The 23,742-nt window shown below is 43.7% G+C and overlaps 1 protein-coding gene across 9 annotated transcripts in view; it reads right to left on the bottom strand.

Moving 5' to 3' along the window:
- The window catches only part of AFDN (afadin, adherens junction formation factor), a 350,456-nt gene that overhangs the window by 117,460 nt on the left and 209,254 nt on the right, over window positions 1-23,742 (bottom strand). For all 9 annotated transcript variants that reach the window (XM_033938337.1, XM_033938335.1, XM_033938342.1 and 6 more), the window contains 2 exons: window positions 17,778-17,872; window positions 10,065-10,330 (listed from right to left, as the gene is read on the bottom strand). In XM_033938337.1, the coding sequence (XP_033794228.1) occupies window positions 10,065-10,330; window positions 17,778-17,872 (361 nt within the window). The remainder of the gene's footprint in view (window positions 1-10,064; window positions 10,331-17,777; window positions 17,873-23,742) is intronic.

The raw sequence follows: 23,742 nt of genomic DNA, 5'->3' as shown, positions 1-23,742 counted from the left end.
CTTTGTGAAGACTCTGGGAGACGAGGACAGGCCGAATGGAAGCACCCGATACTGCAGATGTAGATGTCCCACCCGAAATCTGAGGAACTTGCGGGAGGCCGGATGAATGGGAATGTGAGTGTAGGCCTCCTTGAGATCCAGAGAGCATAACCAGTCGTTCTGCTCGAGGAGAGGGTAGAGAGAAGCAAGTGTCAGCATGCGAAACCTCTCTCTGACTAGGAATTTGTTGAGGGCCCTGAGGTCCAAAATGGGTCGCAGGTCGCCCGTCTTCTTCGGAACAAGGAAGTACCGTGAGTAAAACCCCTGGTTCAGTTGGTCCGCCGGGACCGGCTCCACGGCACGAAGCCGGAGCAAAGCCTGAGCTTCCTGAAGAAGAAGGGCGGTCTGAGTCAAGTTGGAAGGATACTCTCTTGTAGGGTGGTCCGGAGGGACCCGATGGAAATGAAGAGAGTATCCTTCCTTGACGATAGTAAGGACCCAGAGGTCGGTTGTTATGGCCTCCCAGCGATGATAAAAATGATGGAGGAGCCCTCCGATGGGAAAAACAGGGGGAGGCAGAACGAGGTTGGTTATGCCCTTGACGAGACAGTCAAAAAGGCTGAGTGGTCTTAGGGACAGCAGGCGACTGAGACTTAGGCTGACCCTTCTGGGGAGGCTGACGCTTCGCCGGTTGCCTCGCAGGTGGAGTTTGCCTCGGCTGATAACGCCTCTGATAAATCAACGGCAGACGAGAAGGTCGAGACTGCTGAGGCTTAGGCTTCGGCCGAAGGATAGATTGGAATGACTTTTCGTGGTCAGACAACTTCTTCGTGACAGTCTCGATGGATTCGTCAAAAAGATCCGCCCCAGCACACGGGACGTTCGCCAGGCGGTCCTGAAGATTCGGGTCCATATCAATGGTCCGCAACCAGGCCAACCGGCGCATCGCCACCGAGCAGGCCGCCGCTCGGGCAGAGAGCTCAAACGCATCATAGGTAGATTGCATCAACTGAAGCCGAAGTTGGGACAGCGAAGCAACCACTTCCTCAAACTCAAACCGAGCCTGGGATTCGATGTATGGTGTGAACTTCCGAAGCACAGGTAGAAAAAATTCCAAGTAGACTGCAAAGTGGAAATTGTAATTCAGGACTCGAGACGCCATCACCGAATTCTGATAGATGCGTCGACCAAACTTATCCATGGTTCTGCCCTCGCGGCCCGGAGGCACTGAAGCATAGACCTGGCCAGGATGAGACCGCTTGAGCGAGGATTCGACCAGGAGGGACTGGTGAGAAAGCTGAGGACCCTCGGAGCCTTTATGATGCACCGTGCGGTACCACGCATCCAATTTGCCAGGGACAGCAGGAATAGAGTAAGGAGACTCGAAGCATCGCATGAAGGTCTGATCGAGGAGCTTGTGCAGGGGAAGCCGCAAGGACTCTGCCGGAGGACGAGGCAAGTGCATGGTATCGAGGTACTCTTTGGAATATCGAGACCCAGCATCGAGAGTAATGTCCATGTCATCCGCCATCTGCCTGAGGAACGATGAAAAGGACAGTTGGTCTGCCGTCGCCGGTCTTCGAGACGGACTAGAAGAAGAAGAAGCTTCAGGCTCCAGAGAGGCCTGCGAGCAACAGGACGAGTAGAAAACCTCGGGGTCCTCGAACTCCGGGCCCGGAGGAGGAGACCCAGTCGAAGCAGCATACCCCAACCGAGGCAATTTCTTCTGAGGCGAGACGGTCGAGTGTCGAGAGGAATGCTTCTAAGAATGTCTGGATCGATGCCCCTCCCGATGCCTGGAAGGGGATCGAGCCCGTCTGTGAGAGACTGGGTCAGACGCCTCCAAGGAGCAGATTGGACTCGATGCCGTCGATCGCAGAAGCGGCAGAGGCAGAGGCTCCCCCGACGACGCCCAGGTTTGATAGGGGGTTCGGAAGAACTCGTCCTGCTTCCTGCTATGCCCAGGACTGGGAGGCCCCGAAGGTGGACGCCACACTGAGTCATGGGGCGGAGTAATCGGTTCCAAGGGAGGCAGGTCACTAAACGAGGCTTTCCTCGAGGGGATGGGCTCCAAGGGAGGCATATCACTAAGGGAGGCCCTCCTCGAGGGAATCGGTTCCAAAGGAGGTACAGCGCTAACGGAGGACCTCCTCGAGGACCCGGACACCGCTCGCCGCTCCTCCTCGCCGAGCAACGAGGTCGTGCGGCGAGGAAGAGGAGGAGGGGGCGGACCGCCCCTCGAAGCCAAAACTGGAAGGTCACCCTGGATGGTGGCAATCAGCCGAGGCCCCATGGTCTGCATGAGCTCCACGAACTGAGCCTCCAGGATGGACCGCAACGAAGCCGATATGGAGGGATCCGCACCAAAAGGGGGCCCTTTCGCACGGTCTCCGCGCTCTTTGGGTGCTACGTGCTTCTGCTTGCCAGTCTTCGGCACCTTGAGCACCACCGGAGGAACTGTCGGGGTCGATACCTGCTCCGAGGAGACGGATGAAGGCACCGGCGCCGAAGCCGGGGCCGAAACCGGTGTGAACGACGCCGGTTTCAGGAGGCCCGAAGCAGCCGGGGAGGCAGAGGGCTTCGCAGAAGGAGTCGAAGCACCTGTCGATGTCGAAGCTGCAGGATCCGATGAAGCTTCCATTTTGAACATGGACTCCCACAGCAGACAGCGACGCTTAAACGCTCTCGCCGTCAGAGTGGAGCAAGGCTGGCACGATTTCGGGAAGTGATCCGGTCCCAGACACTGTAAGCAGCGTCGATGAGGGTCCGTGAGCGAAATCGCGCGCTGGCACTTGCTACACTTTTTAAAACCGGTGATCGGCCGGGACATAGGCCGGAAAAGCTCCGCCGCAAGATCGAAGGCGCGGGGCCCCAGCCATGCGGCCTACCCGGTAGGAAAAAAATTTTTTTTTTTTTTTTTTTTTAAAAAAGAAATCAAAGAAAGAAATAAATGCACAGGAGAGCCAAAAGAACTCAACCCGCGGCAAAAAAGAAGGCAAAAAAAGAGATTCAATGGGCGCAAATTGAAGATAGACTTCTCAGCTCCGCGGAAGAAAAAGAACTGAGGAGACACACCCGGAGCATCGGGCGGGAAGGCACTGGCGCATGCGCGGTGCGGGCATCTCGAAACTTCTGAGTTTCTTCAAGCAAGACATGCTTGCAAGATGTCCGTATCGGGGCTCTGTCGGATGACATCACCCACTAGTGAGAATACCTGCCTGCTTGTCCTGGGATAATGCTAGAAATGATTAAGAAGGGGATCACAAACATCTGAAAAGGTGTTTTTTTTTGTTTTTTTTTATTCTTTATTCATTTTTGCATATTACAACAAGTGTATTAGATAAAATCATATGAATTTATAAATACAAACTTGATTAACTCTCATATAACACATTAAATATAACATTTCATTACATATTTATATTCTATAATATCTTGAATATTATGTAATACACCTAAAATCTAAACAATTACTATTAAATAGAAACCCTCCCATCCCCATCCCCTCCCGTAACAGAATTATCTTAAAAGGTTATCATGCCATTGTACCGGGCCATGGTACGCCCCCACCTGAAATACTGCGACCAACACTGGTTGCCGTACATGAAAAAGGACATAGTACTACTCGAAAGGGTCCAGAGAAGAGCAACAAAAATGGTTAAGGGACTGGAGAAGTTGCCGTACAATGAGAGGCTAGAGAAACTGGGCCTCTTCTCCCTTGAAAAGAGGAGACTGAGAGGGGACATGATCAAAACAGTCAAGATATTGAAGGGAATAGACTTAGTAGATAAAGACAGGTTGTTCACCCTCTCCAAGGTGAAGAGAACGAGAGGGCACTCGCTAAAGTTAAAAGGGAATAGATTCCGTACAAACGTAAGAAAGTTCTTCTTCACCCAGAAAGTGGTAGAAATCTGGAGCGCTCTTTCAGAGGCTGTTATAGGGGAAGGCACCCTTCAGGGATTCAAGAAAAAGTTGAATAAGTTCCTGCTGGAACAGAACATACACAGGTAAGGCTAGACTCAAATAAGAAGATTACAAATTATACAAAATACTGCAATAAAAATTATTACTAACTCCAAAAAATAAGGTCATTTCACTTCCCTGTTACGAAAAGCACACTGGCTACCAATTTCAAATAGAATAATCTATAAAATTGCACTATTAACCTTCAAAATTCAACAAACCAACACCAATATTTTTACATTGTTATTTGATACCATATTCCCCAGCCAGATCTTTAAGATCAATAGATCAGCATTCGCTGACCATCTCATCTCTGAAAATAATAGGCACCAGTAGAGCTACAACTTTTTCAATCATAGCACCCCAGCTATGGAACAAGTTATCAATTTATCTGCGTGGTAAAACTTCTTTAGAAAAATTTAAAAGCACATTAAAAAGCCACCTATACAAAGATGCATTCGAGTCATAAACAGGATAACTTTTATCAACAATCTCAGGTTCAAATACTTATATCTAACCAGATCTATATATAGGTCACAACTTCTTCCTTTCATTTTTAGACCTTGTTTTATTTGTAAAACATTTTAAATTACCCTCCTGATGTTGTTTTTCCTTAAATGTTCTCTTACTTTCTTTAATAATTGTAGTTCACTCCTTTTTCCTTATGTATCACTTATTAATTGTGTACATTGATTGTATGTTTGCCTGTTTAAATTATTTTATTTTGTCCTCCCCCCAAAATTTTTTATTGTTATATGCATTGAAAATATTTGATATTGCGTTTATATCAAAATTTTGAAACTTGGTCTTTGACCTAAGAGCCACCGCGTGAGCGGACTGCTGGGCACGATGGACCACTGGTCTGACCCAGCAGCGGCAAATCTTATGTTCTTAATGCACAGGAAAAGAGCATAACATGGATCTCATGAGGTCTGACTTCACAAAATAGCTGTAACAGAACTGGGTGACAAATTTGCTAATATCCTGCAAAGTTTGTTGGTTACTGGAATACCAGATTTGTTGGCATTAAAAACAAATAGCTGTGCAGATTTTCTGATAAATTTAGTTCTTTTAAGAAAGTATGCAAGGGCCCTTTGTAAACTAGAGTAAAGGGATTTCTCACATGGCTCCTTAGGCAGTTTTGAACAAAAAACAAACAAACCTACCTAGAGAGCACTATTAACTCACTGCAATGAAAAAAATGTGCCCACCTTTGGTACCACAAGATGAGTACACAGAATAACCCTGCTGTAATGAAACAAGAGCTAAATACAGTATATGGTTCAAAGGTAACCAAGACTTGAAGTTCACTTATTCTTCTAGCAAAATAACTGCTACTTAAAGCACCTTCCAGATACCGTAACAAGCTTGAGTGAAGCAGACTCCAATAGCTGAAATAGCAGCTTCACAAAAGGGGTAAGGACAATATTAAATGTCTCAAGACAAAGGAGGCTTTTGAAATTATGGCTCAACATGAAGCCCCTTCAGGATTCAAGAAATTATTGGATATTGTGAAGCTGAAATCTATTAATAGGTATACCATAGACCAAGAGTACGAGATGTATTCTAACAGAGGACATTTGCAGCCTATGGCAAAAGTATTAAGTGGTAAAGAATGGTGGTGTCAATATTTGGTGTGGTTTAAGCAGGCAGAAGATACCTCTGTCCACTTATACCACAAAGAGTTAGTCAGCCATTGAAGTGCTACTGAACATTGGCTCGGTGTATTCTAGCATAATCTATGATATTCAGAGCTGGCGCCTACATACTTAAGACAGAAATGCATAAAAAGCAGTCCTGTCTACCCAGTTAGATATACAGGTACCGGCACTGGATATCAGCTGCCATCCAAATAACTTCCAGGTTCGCCAAAGACCTGCATATTCAATGCTGGCACCCAGTCATAAACCAGGATTCAATACATAGGTCTAGTTTAGCCAGTGGTGGTCAGCATTTAAATGTTGACTGCCAGGCGATGAATACTGATCTGGATATTGGCTATTGATTATTAGTAATACATCAGACAGCTCTCTTCTACTGTCAAGGTCCCTGCCTTCCTTATCATTTGATTTGTCATTCCTTATGCTGGTCCTTATCATGGATCCATTTTCTGACATTTTCTTTTAGCTCTAATAGCTTATTTCACCTCACTTGTTAACCATTCCGGCTGTCGTTTGACCTTCCTTCCTCTTTTTTTAATACATGGAATATATCTGGTCTGGGCTTTCAGGATGGAATTTTTGAATAACACCCATGATTGATGTATATTTTTGACCTTTGCAGCTGCTCCTTTAAGTTTCTTTTTTACCATTCTCCTCATTTTATCACAGTGTCCTTTTTTAAAGTTAAATGCTATTGTAGTGAATTTCCTGTGTGAACTTATTCCAGGAATTTATATCGAATCTGATCATGTTATGATCACTTATCAAGTGGCCCCAGCACCATTATCTTTTGCACCAAATCATGCGCTCCACTAAGGACTTGGTCTCTAGAATTGCTTTGTCTCTTGAAGTTCCTGAACTAGCAGCTCCATAAAGCAGTCCTTCATTTCATCAAGGAATTTTATCTCCCTCGCATGCCCACTACTCAGACTGGGAAGCTGGCTGAGGCTTTCGAGTCCATTGCTGCCAAGAATGGGAGCATTGAGGCTGGGCTTGTTGCTGAGGACAGGATGAAGGAAAGAACCTATGCCTTTGCGAGCAGAAGGTACATTGACTTCAACCCAAAAACCTCTGAAAAGTTGAGATCCCAGACTGCACCAACTCTTTGGAATTCTATTCCCAATTACATCTGCAAAGAAACATCTCTACCCTATTTCAAAACAAAGCTGAAAACACTGCTATTTAAAGATGCTTTTGAAACTTAATTGCTCTTATAAAAGCTAAATACTTAGACATTCCTACTGTTAATCCCTTATCTGTTCGCTTTTCTTAAAATATTGTAGTTCTTCCCCTTGTTCCTTCTGTTTTTGTTTGTCTTTAGTCAGTTTTTTTTAACCTCTCCTGTCCATTTATTGTCAAACTCTACTACTATTTTATCATTGTAATTCTATTTTATTGTACACCACTCAAAAGTCTGATTGAGTGATATAAAATAAACTTGAAGGAATGGGTCAAGACAGGAACTTGATGGCATCTGTTCTTTTCTTTATAAGTTCTGCCATCTTATCACCCCTCAAAGGCATCCATCAACTTTTCTTGAACTGCTGGTTCAAGGTCTGAGACACGCAAATATGAGAGGGCGCATAATGATACCTATAGCAGAAAGTCTGGACGTCACATGAAAAGTGGCCCTAGCCAGGTGTTTCCTGTACGCCATCTGTTTAGTGGCCATCTGGAGAAGGTATATGGCCTGCTCTGGTTGGAGAATGTCTGCAAACTTGAGCACACTGCTTACCAAAGTGTAGAGCTAGCAGAATTGGATGTGGTAAATGAGCATTTAAATCCCCTCCCCCCAAAAAAAAAAAAAAAAAAAAAATTTTCCTTACAAAAGATTCAAGAGTGCAAACATCCCTGCCTGGGGGAGCTGAGATGCACAAGTCCTTGAAATTTAGGCTCTTTTGAGAGCAGATTTGACTATCATGGAATGGTGCAGAAGCTGTAGCTTTTCAAATCCAAGAGCCTTCTGGACTAATACAGAAAGTATGACTTCTTAAGAAAGCTTGCACAGAGAACAGGGTTTCCCAGTTCTTCGTACTGCTTCTATAGATGTGGAACGGTCCTCTTGGCATCAATGCTTCTCATGTATCGGTAATGCCGATGCCACAGAACAGTTGGCACCATGCTTCAAGGAGGACCAATGCTGATGCTTCTCTGCCTCTGCTCGATGTCCAGTGTCACAGTTCTTCAGTGGCAAAAAAGATGAAGCAGGATACATGCAAGTCTCTGGTACCTAGTCCGAGAATGCTCAGCCCAGATGGGCAAAACTGGCGCTCAATACCAAGGCAGCAGGAGACTTCTTTGAAATCAAAGCATCTCTAGAGTTTGTGCCACTGGGACCGATGGACCGACTTCTGTGTAGCAAACAGCCTCTCAGGAAAGGCACCTCTACTTTATTGTGTTCTATTCTGCTTTTGAGAATTAAGAGAATAATTACAGAATTTGTGATCAGGTCTCAAACAAGTCCTAACACTAGCAGTTTCCTGGGACATCACAGGAAAATAGTCACAGTGAAATCAAACGACAATCTTGAAAAGATGGGGGAGGGGGGAGTTTTGACCTAGCCACAAGCTCAGGCCTAAAATGGCTAGAAGCTAGCAAAAGAAAATTTTTAAAAGGGTCATAAAACTAAGAAAAAAACAGGAGAAATAAAACTAAAGAAAAAAATATATAGTCCTGTGCTGTTCACATTAAAACCAAGAGGCAAGAAGGCAAAATTTATTTCAGAGAAAAACAATGTGTCTTTACTGCTTTGCAGAGAAAGTGAAATTGAAGGTCGTGACTTGGGCAGGCAGGAAGGTACATGCACAAGGGGGCCTGCCAATGGCTTCTAGAAGGTACAGAATGCTGGGTAGAATCTGTACAAGGCTCCATCGGTGATATCACCCTCATACAAATATATTATATCCTGCTTACCCTAAGAGAAAATTTTTATAGTGTTCACATTCTCTGACCCACTGTATTTTTATTTATTTGCCTTACTTGTCATAAGCTATCAGAAATAAAATCTTTACTTTCATGAGTCACATAGTTCCCAAGGTCCACATAGAACAAACATTTAATATGGCACAGTCTCAAAAATAATTTAGTGATGTTAAATTTTCTTGGCAAACCCAGAACATAAAATAAAAAACATAAGCATCACTACAGCCATCTTGCTCAGTGAAAACTTTAGAAAGATTATACCCCAGTCACTGATATTTTACAGCTAACTTGCCAACACTTTGCTAAGCTAAAAAAAAAAAAAAGGTAGACGTTCATGATTGCATCAGAGCATAACTACTATGCATTTTTAAAAAACATTTCCCCATATTAAATTTCCAATTCAAATCCGTGTTTATTTTCAAATTCTTTCTGGACCCCGGTTAGGTTACACAGTTCTAAATATAATAGATGCTGGCACTGTCATCTAGACATTGGGACACTGGATCAATATGGAGTAAGATTAACAACATATTGGAATCATCAATTCCACTGACGTATGAGGCTGTCATATGTGTAAAGCCCCCTATGGATCGATATAAATGCTGTCTTTTCCTTATCATGACTGGGATAGCCATCCAGATGATAACCCGAAATTGGAAGAATTACGATTGTCTAAATTTCCCTTTCTGGTGGGCAAATCTTTGCTCCAGCTATAGATATTAAAGGATGAATGCAGATAGTTTGGGGCACGGTAATGCATTTAAATTGGTTGGGACCCATTGACATCTTATATTATCTCACTATAGTTTATGAGTCAGTTTTTGTTTATTTTCATACACATCCAGGGAAGGGAGGGGGGGATATTTCTGTCATAATTCTGACCTTTGAGTATTTACAATTGGGGTGGGGGGAGGATGGGAGGGAATTATTAATTTGAAAAGGGTAAGGTTATTGGGAAAATATATGTTTCTGTGTTTTATTGAATAATTATTGGGTGGGTGGGTGGGAGAAAATGGTTGGTTATGCATATTTGTAAGTTGAATGTGCTTTTATCGTCTTATTATATGTTATGTTATATATTTGTGTATTGCACTATTGAAGTTTGGAGAATTAAAAAAGAAAAAAAACACACCATTTTCCAATTCTGCTACAATATCCAAACTGACCAATGATGACTTGGATAGTTTATATCAGGGGCATCCAACCTTGGTCCTCAAGTGCTTTCGGTCTTTCCCCAATGAATATGCATGAGATCCATTTGCATACATTGCCTCATTGTAGGTAAATAGATCACATGCATGTTCATTATGGAAAGCATGAAAACCTTTACCTTTATCTGCCGTCATGTTTCTATCCTTAAGTTTTAAAACCTACTGTACCTGTACGTACTATTTTGTTAGATTTTGAGTTTGCAGGAAGTATTTAAGGAAAAAAAAAATCCTATTCTACTTATAATATCTTGAGCTTTTATTTAGGAAGGCAAATTAAAAAAAAAAGCGCATACACACAAAGCAAGAAAACATAAAAATCAATACCAACCTGAACAATCCTACTAAGGTGGCAATCAGCAGCAAGCTCTAAGCCTTGTTTCTCAGCCCAGGCTTCAATATGACCCAACTGCTGGCGAACAATGGCTCCCCAGTAGTGCGAGCACAAGAGTGAGTCTGGGTCAGTGACCAGCCTGTTGAAGAGCCACATGTTGATAAAATGAAAGAGCTGAGAAAATAACTGTATGGTGAGTGCAGCATTCACTCTGCAACGTCGCAGCAGAGACATGGCTCCAGTCATAGTATGCAAGACATCATCTACAGAGTTGGACAGAGACGAGACAAAAGACATTACAGATGGAGCACAGAAAGCAAGCTCACATTCATGAAATTCCAACAAAGCTTGAACTTGCAAAAGCTTAAAGAATTTTATGGTGCCCCCCCAAAAAAAGAAATGGAGTCAGATACTAATAACTTTTTCTGATACCAAGTTTTTAAATTCATTATTTTGAATAAATGAGATCAGAGAATAAACTTTTTTTTTTAAACTGCTGAGTGAGTCCTAAGCACAAACTCAAAAATGAAAGTGTTATGATGATACATGTAATCTGAGTTTGCAGATATGTATATAGCCAGGGGTGGTGGGATTTTTGCTTTATATTTTTAACTGTTTTCCTGCTTCCTTAAGTTTGCAGATGATTCATTTAAAACTAGATTTGGCACCTTGAACCTTCATATTCACTACCTGGTTATTTTTCCAAATGTTATATTCCCTCCCAGCTTTAGCACAAATCAATGCAGTGAGAATTCTCAGTTTGGAACCATGCACCAAGGCTCTAGTTGGAACCCTACAATCGCAGGAGCTAAACTTAGCCACTAGGTGTTGTAACTAAACTTGGTAACAATTTTTGTGATGTTACAATACAGCCAGTCCCCAGGTAAAGAATGTCGGACTCGTACTTATGAAATGCGATCCTGCCTCTCCCTTCCAGGGCCAATGTACCCCCGTCTTCCTCCCTTCCTGTCTCTACATAACCTTTGTCATCCTTCCCTCTGTTCTGCATCCCAAATTTGTGCCTCCCTCCACTGTCTCTACATAACCCTTGTCATCCTTCCCTCTGTTCTGCATCCCAAATTTGTGCCTCCCTCCCATGAGTGTTTACCTCCGCTGGCCAGCTGCCTCCTCCCAGCCACACTTCTCTCTGCAAAGCAATGGCTGACCCAGAAGCCTTCCCTCTGATGTCAGAGGGAAGGCTTCCAGGTCAGCCATGGCTTTGCAAATAAGTGCGGCTGGGATGAGGCAGCTGGCCAGCGGAGGTAAACACTCATGGGAGGGAGGCACAAATTTGGGATGCAGAATAGAGGGAAGGATGACGAGGGTCACGTTGAGACAGGAAGGGAGAAGGGTCGCGTTGGGAAACAAAATAAAAGGAGGGAGCACAGACTTTGAACAAAGGATGGAAGGAAGAAAGGAGGGAGGGAGCATGAACTTGGGACAAAGGATGGAAGAATGGAGGGAATGAGGGCAAGAGATGCTGATGTGGGGAGGGAATAGACAAAGAGAATTGGTGGGCATGGGTGTCTGAGTGAGAGGGAAAGAGATGGTGCACATGGTGAAATTAAGAAAGGTGAATTGTTGGGCAAAGGGAGGGCGAGAGAAATATTGGACATGGTGGTGGAAGAGGCATGAGGTACAGATGCATAGGAAAGATAGGAGAGGGAGAAATATTGGATGTAGTGGTGGAGAGGTAACAGTGGGATGGATGAACAAAAAAAGTGTAAACCTATCTTTTCTTTCTATTTACTACAGTAATTTATTTTGAGGACTGTTTCTTTAATGTTTTTTTAGATTGTGTACTGTATGGGGTCAAAGTTACATACAAATTCAACTTAAGAATGGTTTAAAAAAGACAGGACTCATTCTTAATCCATGGACTGCCTGTAAACTACTTGATATTACAGTGCATTGATTAAAGGATCAATGTACACAGTATAATAGGAAAGATAAACTGACAATTCTTTATACACAGTTAGGCTAGCCTTAAGTTAACCAGATAACTCCGTTCTTTTAACTCCAGTTAGCCAAATTACAGGTGTAAAGTAGAGAGTTGCGCGGGGCCAGAAATCCCACCCGTCCCCGTCAAAGTCCCACCAGTCCCCACTCGTCCCCGCGAGGAATCCCACCCGTCCCTGCCCGTCCCTATAAACTTCAGAAATAGTTATTTCATTTAATTATGCTACTGAATTAAAGGCTCTGGTAGAAACCCATTTACAAATAAGCAAAGAGACTTTATTAATTTGGAAATATTAATTGGGAAGAATACATATTTTGTAAACGGGTTTCTACCAGAGCCTCTAATGTTTATAAATTTTTATCAACACAACTAATATACTGCTTTATCCTGAAGCAAAAAAAAGAAATAGAATTTTTTTCCTACCTTTGTTGCTGGTTTCTGCTTTCCTCATGTTCTCATTCAATTCCTTCCATCCACCGTCTCTCTTCTCTCTGCGTCTTCCATTTGCTCTGTTACTGTGCCTCTCCCTTTCTCCCCCCTTCCAAATTGGTCTGGCACCCATCTTCTTCCCTCCGCTCCCCCCATAGTCTGGCATCTCTGTCTTCTTCCCTGCCAGCATCTTCGCCCCACTCTCTTCCCCATTTCCCTTCAGCGTCTTCTCCCCACTCTCTCTTCCCCATTTCCCTTCAGCGTCTTCTCCCCACTCTCTCTTCCCCATTTCCCTTAAGCATCTTCCCCCACTCTCTCTTCCCCATTTCCCTTCAGCGTCTTCCGCCCACTCTCTCTTCCCCATTTCCCTTCTGCATCTTCTCCCCACTCTCTCTTCCCCATTTCCTTTCTGCATCTTCTCCCCACTCTCTCTTCCCCATTTCCTTTCAGGGTCCTTCTCCCCCTATCTTCCCCATGTCCTTTCAGCGTCCTTCTCCCCCCCTTTGTCCTCCCCATTTCCTTTCAGCGTCCTTTTCCCCCCTCTGTCTTCCCCATTTCCTTTCAGCGTCCTTCTCCCCCCTCTGTCTTCCCCATTTCCTTTCATCGTCCTTCTCCCCCCACTCTGTCTTCCCCATTTCCTTTCAGCGTCCTTCTCCCCCCTCTGTCTTCCCCATTTCCTTTCAGCGTCCTTCTCCCCCCTCAGTTTTACCCATTTTCCTTAAGCGTCTTTTCCTCTCCACACCACCTTTCCTCCCTTTCTCCCTCCCTGCCCCTTACCTTTGTGGCGCTTCCCTGCCCGACCGACAACAGAACAGGCCCGGTCCGACAAGCCTACCTGCCCTGAATCCAGCTGCTGTAAGAAGGTAATTTAGATTTGCGGCTACAGGTCTGTGAGTTTTGTCAGACCTGGCCTGTTGTCGGTCGGTCGGGGGAAAGCGCCACGAAGGTAAGGGGATCTGGCCGGCTCTGCACCCCCCTAAGGCTGCCCCGGGGCAGACCGCCCCCTCCCGCCCCCCCCCCCCCCCCCCCTTGGTACACCACTGCATTGAATTTTCCCTACCTGCCCTGCCGCAGCACACAGCCGACCGGAAGTCTTCCCGATGTCAGCGTTGACGTCGGAGGGAGGGAGAGCTTTGCTTAAGCCCTCCTGACGTCAGCACTAACATCATGGAAGACTTCCGGGTCGGCTGTGTGCTGTGGCAGGGCAGGTAGGGAAAAGAAGACGAGCTTCGCGGCTCGAGGGCATCCAACCCCTCAGGAACCCCGCGATCCTAGGGGGCGTCCCTCCGGGATCCCCGTGACCCGAAGGGCGAACCCGCGGGATACCGGCGGGATTCCTGTCGTCCCCGTGCAGCTCTCTAGTGTAAAGTTAACAGATTAATATGGGCTGGCTAAAATTTATTTTGGCACTGATTTGCTAAAGTTTTAGTATACTCTAGAACAGGGCTGCCCAATTCCAATCCTCGAGATCTACAGGCAGGCCAGGATCTCAGGATATCCACAATGAATATGCATGAGAGAGATTTGCCTGCACTGGTATCCAAATTTCTCTCATGCATATTCATTGTGGATATCCTGAAAACCTGGCCTGTCTGTAGATCTCAAGGACTGTAATTAGGCAGCCCTGCTCTAGAATGTCCCCATCACAAGGAGAGCAAGTTAATTTTAGCACATTTAATATCCGTCTCTCTCTCTCTCCGCACACATATATATGCTGTTGATACTGAAAAGCTCCTATGTAACTGAAGGCAGCACCAACTAAATAAAGTACTTTAAAAAAATCAACTGAGCACATGAACAGATGTTACATGGCTGAAGTTATCCATCAAAATAAGATGATGTCCCTTAGATGTATAACTTGTATGTTTAACCAGTAACATTCTGCTGTTAAATGTGTATTTTAATTTTATATACTACCTGCAAACAAAGTGACCATCAAAGCAAAATACATTTAGATACAAAAGGTATTTTTGTCCCTAGAGGGTTCACAATCTGAGTTTATACATCTAGATGGCCTGCAAAAACAGGAAATAAGAACTGAAGACTATTTGGACTTTCAAATTACTGTATATGTAGATAATGGTGCAACCTAAATGGATAGCACTGCTAATATGCATCCAAGTTAGACATTTCAAACTACAGTATATATATTTTCTAGGCCACTGAATACTATGAAGTATTTTATGTATTTTATATATTTACTAGTCTTTAACATTACATTACATTAACGGGTGCTAGAATAGATGTGTCTGCCTGTCTTTCTTTCTGTCTGTCTGTCTCCTCGGCTTTCCACCACTACCCCTTGCCTGCTCCTCCTGTCCAGCAGTAGCCCTTCTCCCTTCCTTTTACCTCCCCCATGTCCAGCAGCACCCCTTCCTTGCTCCTATACTGCAGTAGCATATCTTCCTTTTACAACCCCACTATCCAGCAGCACCCCTTTCCCTGCTCCCCCTGTCCAGCAGTAGCCCTTCTCCTTCCTTTTACCTACCCCCTGTTCAGCAGCACCCCTTCCCTGCTCCCCCTGTCCAGCAGCAGCCCTTCTCCCTTCCTTTTACCACCCCACTATCCAGCAGCACCCCCTTCCCTGCTCCCCCTGTCCAGCAATAGCCCTTCTCCTTCCTTTTACCTCCCCCTGTCCAGCAGCACCCCTTCCCTGCTCCCCCTGTGCAGCAGCAGCCTTGTAGTAAATTTTTTTTTCCTTACCTTCTCCCCCTGTCCAGCATCTGCTAGGCCGTGCAGCCTCGGGCCTTTTGCTAGGCTGGCTCAACTCACAATATTGAAGTGGGCTGGCCTAGTAAATGTTCCGCAGCTGCTTGAGGAGACCATGGCTGCTGCCGCTGCTGATCCAGAAGTGAGAAGAGGCGGCATCCCGGCAGCGGCAGGAAGTCAGTCGGAGATGGAAGAAGAGGCGTCCCCGGCAGCCTGGAGGAAGTTGAGGAATGTGCCGCATGTGCTGCAAACTACCACAGGGCATATGCGTGCATGCACTGCATGCTGTAGTACAGTGTTTTTCAACCGCTGTTCCGCGGCACACTAGTGTGCCGTGAGATGTTGCCTGGTGTACCGCAGGGCCGCAATCAGGGCAGTACTACCAGTCCTGCATTCAGGGGCTCGGAGCTGACAGGGGGCCCGAGGCAGGGGCGCCAGTAGCTCGCCAAGGCAAAGTGAGTCGATCACCCAGGACTCACTTTGTCTTGGCAATCTAATCTATCGAGCCGATAAGTCTTCTTCTCCCCGACGTCAATTCTGCAGTCGGAGAGGAAGTTCGGGCCAGCCAATCGCTGCCTGGCTGGGTGGAACTTCCTCTCCAATTGCAGAACTGACGTCAGGGAGAGCATGCGTCGGCGTCGGCTTTGGGGCCTGTTATCCATTGGTGGGTCCTGTTCCCCGATGGCAGCGGCAGTGGCTTGGGGAACGGCAGGGAGAAAGAAAGAAAGGGGGCAGGCAGGGAAACAGAAGGAAAGAAGAGAAACAGAAAAAAAGAAAGAAAGGTCAGGGAGAGAGGAAGAAAAAGTTGGGGGAGGGAATGAGGTGTGGAGGAGAGAAAGCATACAGGCTGATAGAAGGGAAGAAAGATTGGATGCACAGTCAGAAGAAGAAAGTGCAACCAGAAATCACCAGACAAGGTAGGAAAAATGATTTTATTTTAAATTTAGCAAAGTGGAGGCAGTATTACTACAGTTTTCAAAGGAATTTGCCCAAATAACTTAATAGTTAACTGGGTAAATTCCCAGAGATGAAAACTTCCCTTCACTTACTATGCACAGTTCTGAATTTATATCTGCTGTCTATATTTTACAATATGGTCACCTTTTACTAAACCGCAATAGTGGTTTTTAGCGCAGGGAGCCTATGAGCGTCAAGAGCAGCGCTGGGCATTCAGCGTAGCTCCCTGCGCTAAAAACTGCTATTGTGGTTTAATAAAAAGGATGGAGGGTATATTTGTCTATTTTTGTATGCTATAAAAACCAAATACAGAGAGAGACTGAGAGCTGTTGACGAAGAGCTACGTGTGTGTCTTTCTTCGATTCCAGCCAGAATATCAGCTTTGTGTTCAGCCAAACAGGCCCAGGTTTCGCACTGAATAAAGTATTTTATAATTTTTCACTATTCTGTTTACTTAATATTTCATAATAAAGTAATTATAAAATACTTTCTTTGTGTTTATTTGATTCCTATTCAAGAGAATTACTTTATATATATAGGCACAGAGTTAAATTTTTTAACATTTTCTAATGGTGGTGTGCCTCTTGATTTTTTTCATGAAACAAGTGTGCCTTTGCCCAAAAAAGGTTGAAAAACACTGCTGTAGTACCATGTCTCTGCCACGGAGCTACGGTTCACGGAGGCAGGGATCACGGAGTGTCAACTGCGCATGTGCAGTAAGGGTTTTATTATTGACATATATCTCAAAATTACCATGTTCTATTCACTTTCAGAGCTTTCATTTGTTCTCATGATAGAAGTGTTGCTCTGTATTTAAGCAACCAACCCCCCCCCCCTTTAATAAAACCATAGTGCGGTTTTTAGCATTAGCTCTGACGTTAACAGCTCCAACGCTCATAAGAATTCTATGAGCATTGGAGCTGATACCACCGCTGCTGGCACTAAAAACTGCACTACAGTTTTGTAAAATGGGGGGGAAAGGGGGTTGTAAGTCTATTACAGAGAATCAGAACTTCCAGGTGATTTTTACAATTATAAAGTAAAAGAAAAACTCTTTTGCAATTTAATGCAACTTCTGCCAATGTTTGCCTAAAATAAATGTCCACATACAATTCTTCTCAGCCAATTTAAAGCAATCCATGATGGGATTACCCCCATGGTTTGGAAGATGTGAAAGCTGTAGTGGTGAAAAGCAACCTTAAGAGAAGTACTCATTACTTAAGGAATCTATGCTTCAGCTAGCTCCAGTGTTACTTGAGAAGGTTTGTGGCTAGTCATTCTTTCTAGAAGTATGGGTTCAAATGCAGCATATATCCCTAATGAACTGCACTTAACAAGCACAGTAAGATATTCCTGGTTATGGCCAGCTTCTATTCAATTGGAAATCGCATTGAAGACCTACTGTGGTATATTAGTGATTCATGAATATTAGTTTAATGCAATACTTTTAACAAATCAGATAAACCGATATTATTATATCTTGTCAGCACTATGCTTGATTCTGTTAGGGATACAAGGTCAAGTCTTTATGGTCACAATACTCGTGTTAAATAGTTTTTGTGGAGTTTTTTAAAATTCAAATTAAAACGAAGTGCTTTAAAACTGCCTATTTTAAAAGTAAAACAAAAAAAAGTTAGTAAACAAAAAAAAGTTACCTATTTTAGGCCTTTGCAAGTTGTTTTCTTCTGGATCATCAAGAAATGCAGACATATAATTGTTCAGTTCCAACTGCAGACAGTGAACCAGGTACCTGAAAATAGAGAGATTCTGAGCAATGCACATACTTAAGAGGCAGGAAAGCATTTAAAAAATCTGAAATGTTTAAATTAATGGAAATCTATAAGGGATATATGTCTGACAATTATTATTGTCTTGTTGCTTTGCAAATAAAAATGTATTTTAAAATAATTAATGGCTGCATGTGAACCAAAATAAAACTTAAGGAAATGGCAAAGTCTAACTCTCTCCCGTCTCTTTTCTTACCTTGAATCTCTGTGAGCTTACACTGCACATGCACATAGAATCAGCCCATCATTTGTGTACAGAAATGTACTTTATAAGCAAGGCACCATAAAATGTCAATTACATAGCTTTAGGATTAAAATAAGATTCATATGAGGATCAATCTCAAATAAGTATAATTTGCTAAAAGATTGATTGTACTACTAGATGTGGAGTTCTATTTTACATAGAATCTAGAGATTAAATGGAGATATGGAAGTATTTTAGTCAATGCAGAGCCTTTTCTAAGGTACATGAAGAAGTACACATATGCCAGGACATGGAGTCTGGGTAGACATTTTACAAAGATACATTGAAAAAAATGAATGGCATAGAACTGGCCACTTCCATGGCCACATGCAAGTGGCATCATTTCCACATGTAGATGCCACATTTTATAAACCTACATATCACATTTTTAACTTGGTTTCAGTTTGGAGGTTGAAATAAACTACATGAGATTAAAGAATTACTTATGCAAAACCGTGAACAATAAGGGTTTCAACAGAACAACAATACTAACTCTACTGTTGAAAAGGATTGAAACCACAGAGAGAGCGAATAACCATCTGCAATGGTAGCAGGTGGAGAAAAAAGCCTCAGAATAAAGTGACAGTTATAAACATAAATAGTATAATGCTGTCATAAAATCAGTCGTTGGCATAAAAAAACTTCAACCAATCCAGATGACTGGAAGATAGCGAACGTCACGCCAATTTTCAAAAAGGGATCAAGAGGAGAACCGGGCAACTACAGACCTGTGAGCCTTACGTCTGTCCCTGGAAAGATGGTTGAAGCACTGATCAAGGATAGCATAGTCCGGCACTTAGATATACACGAATTGCTGAAACCCAGTCAACATGGGTTCAGGAAAGGGAAATCATGTTTAACGAATTTGCTTCAATTTTTTGAGACCGTGAACAAGCAAATTGATAGTGGAATGCCGGTGGACATAATATATTTGGACTTCCAGAAGGCATTCGACAAAGTTCCGCATGAAAGACTTCTCAGGAAACTACAATGCCATGGAATAGAGGGAGATATACACAGGTGGATAGGCAAATGGCTGGAAAACAGGAAGCAGAGAGTGGGCATAAATGGGAAGTTCTCAGACTGGGAGAAAGTGACTAGTGGTGTGCCCCAGGGCTCGGTACTTGGGCCGATCCTATTTAACATTTATATCAATGACCTTGAAGACGGAATATCCAGTGAGATCATTAAGTTTGCAGACGACACAAAGCTATGCCGGACAATCAGATCGCAGGAGGATAGCGAAGAACTCCAGAGCGACTTGTATCAGTTAGAGAAATGGGCAGAGCAATGGCAGATGAAGTTCAACGTGGAGAAATGCAAAGTAATGCATTTAGGCAGTAAGAATAAGGAACACGAGTATAGAATGTCAGGAGCAACTCTGGGTAAGAGCGAACAAGAAAGGGACCTGGGTGTACTGATAGATAGGACCCTGAAGCCGTCGGCACAATGCGCGGCAGCGGCAAAGAAAGCGAACAGAATGTTAGGAATGATAAAGAAAGGAATCATGAGCAGATCGGAGAAAGTCATAATGCCGCTTTATAGAGCAATGGTCAGACCACACTTGGAATACTGTGTCCAACATTGGTCTCCCAAACTAAAGAGGGATATAAAACTGCTGGAGAGGGTGCAGAGACGAGCAACGAAGCTAATAAGAGGTATGGAGAACTTGGAATATGAGGAACGACTCAAGAAACTAGGACTGTTCTCCCTTGAGAAGAGGAGGCTGCGAGGGGACATGATAGAGACGTTCAAAATACTGAAAGACATCGATAAAATAGAGCAGAAAAACAAATTATTTACACTGTCCAACGTGACACGGACAAGAGGACATGGTTTGAAGCTAAGGGGGGACAAGTCCAGGACAAATGTCAGGAGGTTCTGCTTTACGCAGCGAGTGGTGAACGCCTGGAATGCTCTTCCACAGGAGGTTATTAAGGAATCCACTGTGCTAGGATTCAAAGGCAAATTAGATGCACATCTCCTTATGAGAGGCATAGAGGGATATGGGTGGTAAAACTACATCAGGTGTATACCTGACTGGGCCTCCGCGTGTGCGGATCGCCGGACTCGATGGACCATGGGTCTGATCCGGAGATGGCAGTTCTTATGTTCCAGTCCTTCGCCTAAAAGCTGGATTCTTTAACCGGTGTCTGTCAAAAACAACACCGGTTACAGAATCCCCCCCCCCTTACAACGATCCGGGTACGAGGGAGCCCAAGCCCTCCTGCCCCGTGGCACCTCTGAAACCCGCAACATCATCAGGGTAGGAGGGAGCCCAAGCCCTCCTGCCCTGGCGAACCGTGACCCCCCTGCTGACATCGGGGCAAGAGGGAGCCCAAGCCCTCTTGCCCTGCGATCCCCAATCCCCCCCGAGTCCGATGGGGCAAGGAGGGAGCCCAAGCCCTCCTGGCCCGGCGACACCCTCTAACCCCCCACCCCCCACTAAACTACAGGCAGGAGGGATCCCAGGCCCTCCTGCCCTCGAAGCAACCTCCCCCAAGACCCCCCCCCCCCGAACCCCTGATTGCCCACCCTCCGCCGACCCGCAACCCCCCTACCCCCGTACCTTAAAAATTGTTGGTCGGACGCACGGGTGCAAAGTGAGTAAGTAAGGAACAATACATTCTCTATTTTTATTGTAGTTTACCTCGACCCTGAAGAAAAGTTTCACTTTGAAACATGCATGTCAGGAGAGGTGAAGGAAGGACAGATCACCATTAAGTTAAGTGATGTTCTTTTGGTAGATATTAAAAGCATGAAAAATTATAAGTTAAAAAGATAAAATGACAAAACAAGTTAAAAAAAAACGCTTTAATAAAAACATTTTTCTAAAAAAATTACTTTAATAAAGGCTGGACTGACGAAGAGTTAAGCAACCAGTGACATGGCGCCCGACTGCAGTTAGAAAGTCCATACAATTGAGAAGAGAATACAATACATAAGATTGAGTGTATCTGTATCCGGTGTCATCAAGGTTTGAGACAGGTTGAGGGGGAATAGCTAAGAGATTAGCTTGAGAATACTGTAGACAATGGGAAAGACCATAAGGAATAACCAGAGAATGAAAACTTGATAAGCTTGAATAGAATACTTTGTGAGCAAAAATTAAGATATTAAATTTAGTACAAGCAAGAGGAACCCAATGCTGAGCAATAAGTAAAAAAAAAAGTCACATGGTCATAAAGCTTAGTCTTATAGAAAACTTTGACAATTGCCTTATGCAGACATGTTGGGCCATACAATGGGATATCAGTTAAGTAAATTGCCAATAGTCCAGTGTATTTAGAACTAATGGTTCAGGCTTCTGGCATCCAAGGGAAAACCGAGTGATCTAATAAGTAGGGCACAGAGTACTTAAGTTTAGGCGGGCTATAAGTTAAATAAATATAATTAAACACATAAATACTTCTAACCAAGGATATACAGTATGAGTTTTGAATGAAAGACCACTGTCCAACAGAATGTCTAAAGAGCTAACATCAGATCAGCTGTTCCCTCTTAAGCTGAGTGAGAATCCTCCAACTACACTGTAAGCCACTGGGAAGGATAGTGCTTCAATGTGTTTTTCAATTGCCAGGGAAACCTCTAGCAAGTTAAGTGAAAGACTTCCGCTCAGTTTAGAAGGGACAGTGGTCAGATCCCCTTGAAAGTTGACAACCTGCAGTTTCAGGATGAACTAAACTAACATATTGCGTGAACAATTCTGCCTCATATTTAGAAGGATTTAAAATCAATTTTCATGAGTGAATTTCGTTAACCATGTTATTCTAGGAAGCAGTACAGAAAGACTGTAAAGAGAAATCCCAATTATTGTGAACACAAAATATCATGAGCAAAGACACTTGTGTAGAACATCAGTCCTTCAGATCCCTCAGACATCCCACCTTCTATTGATAAATTTAAGGTTGACTTAAAAAACATTTCTTTATTTAGATGCATATCAAACATGATGAATATTTAATTACACTGGATGAGCCATGCTAAATAAAGATTACCAAATGTGTTTAACCTCTATTCTTTTTAAGATTGTAGTTCACCCTCCTAACCTCACTTTCATGTTTTATGTCATTTTATGTCACTCATCACTCTTGTCCTTTTTCTGTTGGATTTTTGATTTGTAAGCCACCCAGAGTTCTGGCTTTGGCGTGTCAGGGAGGGGAAGCGATCGCCTGTCCCATTGATAGCACGCGCAGCTTCGGGACACTGTCTCTGAAAACGGGACATTTCAGCATTCCGAAGCTGTGCCTGGGGACAATGGGACAGGGGATCTAAAAACGGGATGATCCCGTTCAAAATGGGACGTATGGTCACATTAGGTATGGTTAAAGTAGTATGATTTAAATCCTAGTCAAAACAAAGATCAATATCAAAGTTCATCCATAAAGAGACGATAATTATATCAAAGGCAGCAGCTGTATCAAATTAGATTAAAAAAGGTCTTTCATAAAAGGTCCAAACACATATAAATATGGCATAACTCACCAACTGACCAGATAGGAGCAGATTAGTAGGAGTGTAAATAGTTATACTGTGTTCATTTGAGTAACTGAACCAACTGAAACCTCCAGGGCAGTTCCATGCCATTAGAGCTGCCCTGTCCCTACCTGGCCCAAAACCTCAGAAAGTTCCAGTGTGGGAACTCAGGGTGTACAGCTGAACCACCAGAACTCGCGGCAGTGACTGGCTCAGCAGTGGGGCAGGATTACAGAAAGCTTGCTCCTGCCCGCTATACTTCTGGATTACCAGGGATTCCAGGTATGCGAGTCATATGGAAGGCGTGGCGGCATGCAGGATATTGACAAACAGGAGGTACAAGGGACAGGGCATGAAGGGGGGGATAGGGTGCAGAGCTAGGCAGCCCAGCATATGCAAAAAGTCCAGGAGGTGGCAAGCAGAGACCCCCATTTTTGGCCATTTTTTTGGCCCCCCCCAAAAAATCTCAGCTTATATTCAAGTATATATGATATTATCTGCATAAACTCTATGCTGCTTACAATAAAATAATCATAATCAGTTCAACAAATGAATATTAAACAAATACCACATTGTTTACATCACCCATAATCTGTAATAATGATTTAGAAAGCTCACTAAGTTCATAGTTCTTTTCAATTAAATGCATGGACAAAAAACAGTAAGTTTTTAACAAGTTCCTAAACCTCAAAGCATTATCACAAACATAAATTCCCATATTGTTCCACATAACTGGGCCAGCCATGGGAAAGGAGCCCCGCAGAAAGGCAGTGTTCCTCGGCAAGTACCTCCTTGTGCAGAAAGCTGAGAAGATGCCCTTGGCAGGCAATTTGGAGTACTTTTTTCCAATGGATGAAGCAACTGGGTGCATAAAGAAAGAATTTCCCATTACACTAGCTGCATTTATCCAGTGTCATTACAACACAGTGGCCAGGTTTGGTCACTGGCTCTTCTCTGATCCTATTACAGCATGACAAAGATGCCACAGTTCACCTAGGTTTTATCTAATAATAAAACCTACAACTACCTCTATTACTACTATTTCTATAGTGCTCCAGATGCATGCAGCTCTGTACATTAAGCTCGAAAGAGCTCACAATCTAATTATTAAAG

Source organism: Geotrypetes seraphini, chromosome 3, assembly GCF_902459505.1.
Source record: "Geotrypetes seraphini chromosome 3, aGeoSer1.1, whole genome shotgun sequence".
Classification (NCBI taxonomy): Eukaryota; Metazoa; Chordata; class Amphibia; order Gymnophiona; family Dermophiidae; genus Geotrypetes; species Geotrypetes seraphini.
This window is presented reverse-complemented; position numbering and strand designations above follow the sequence as displayed.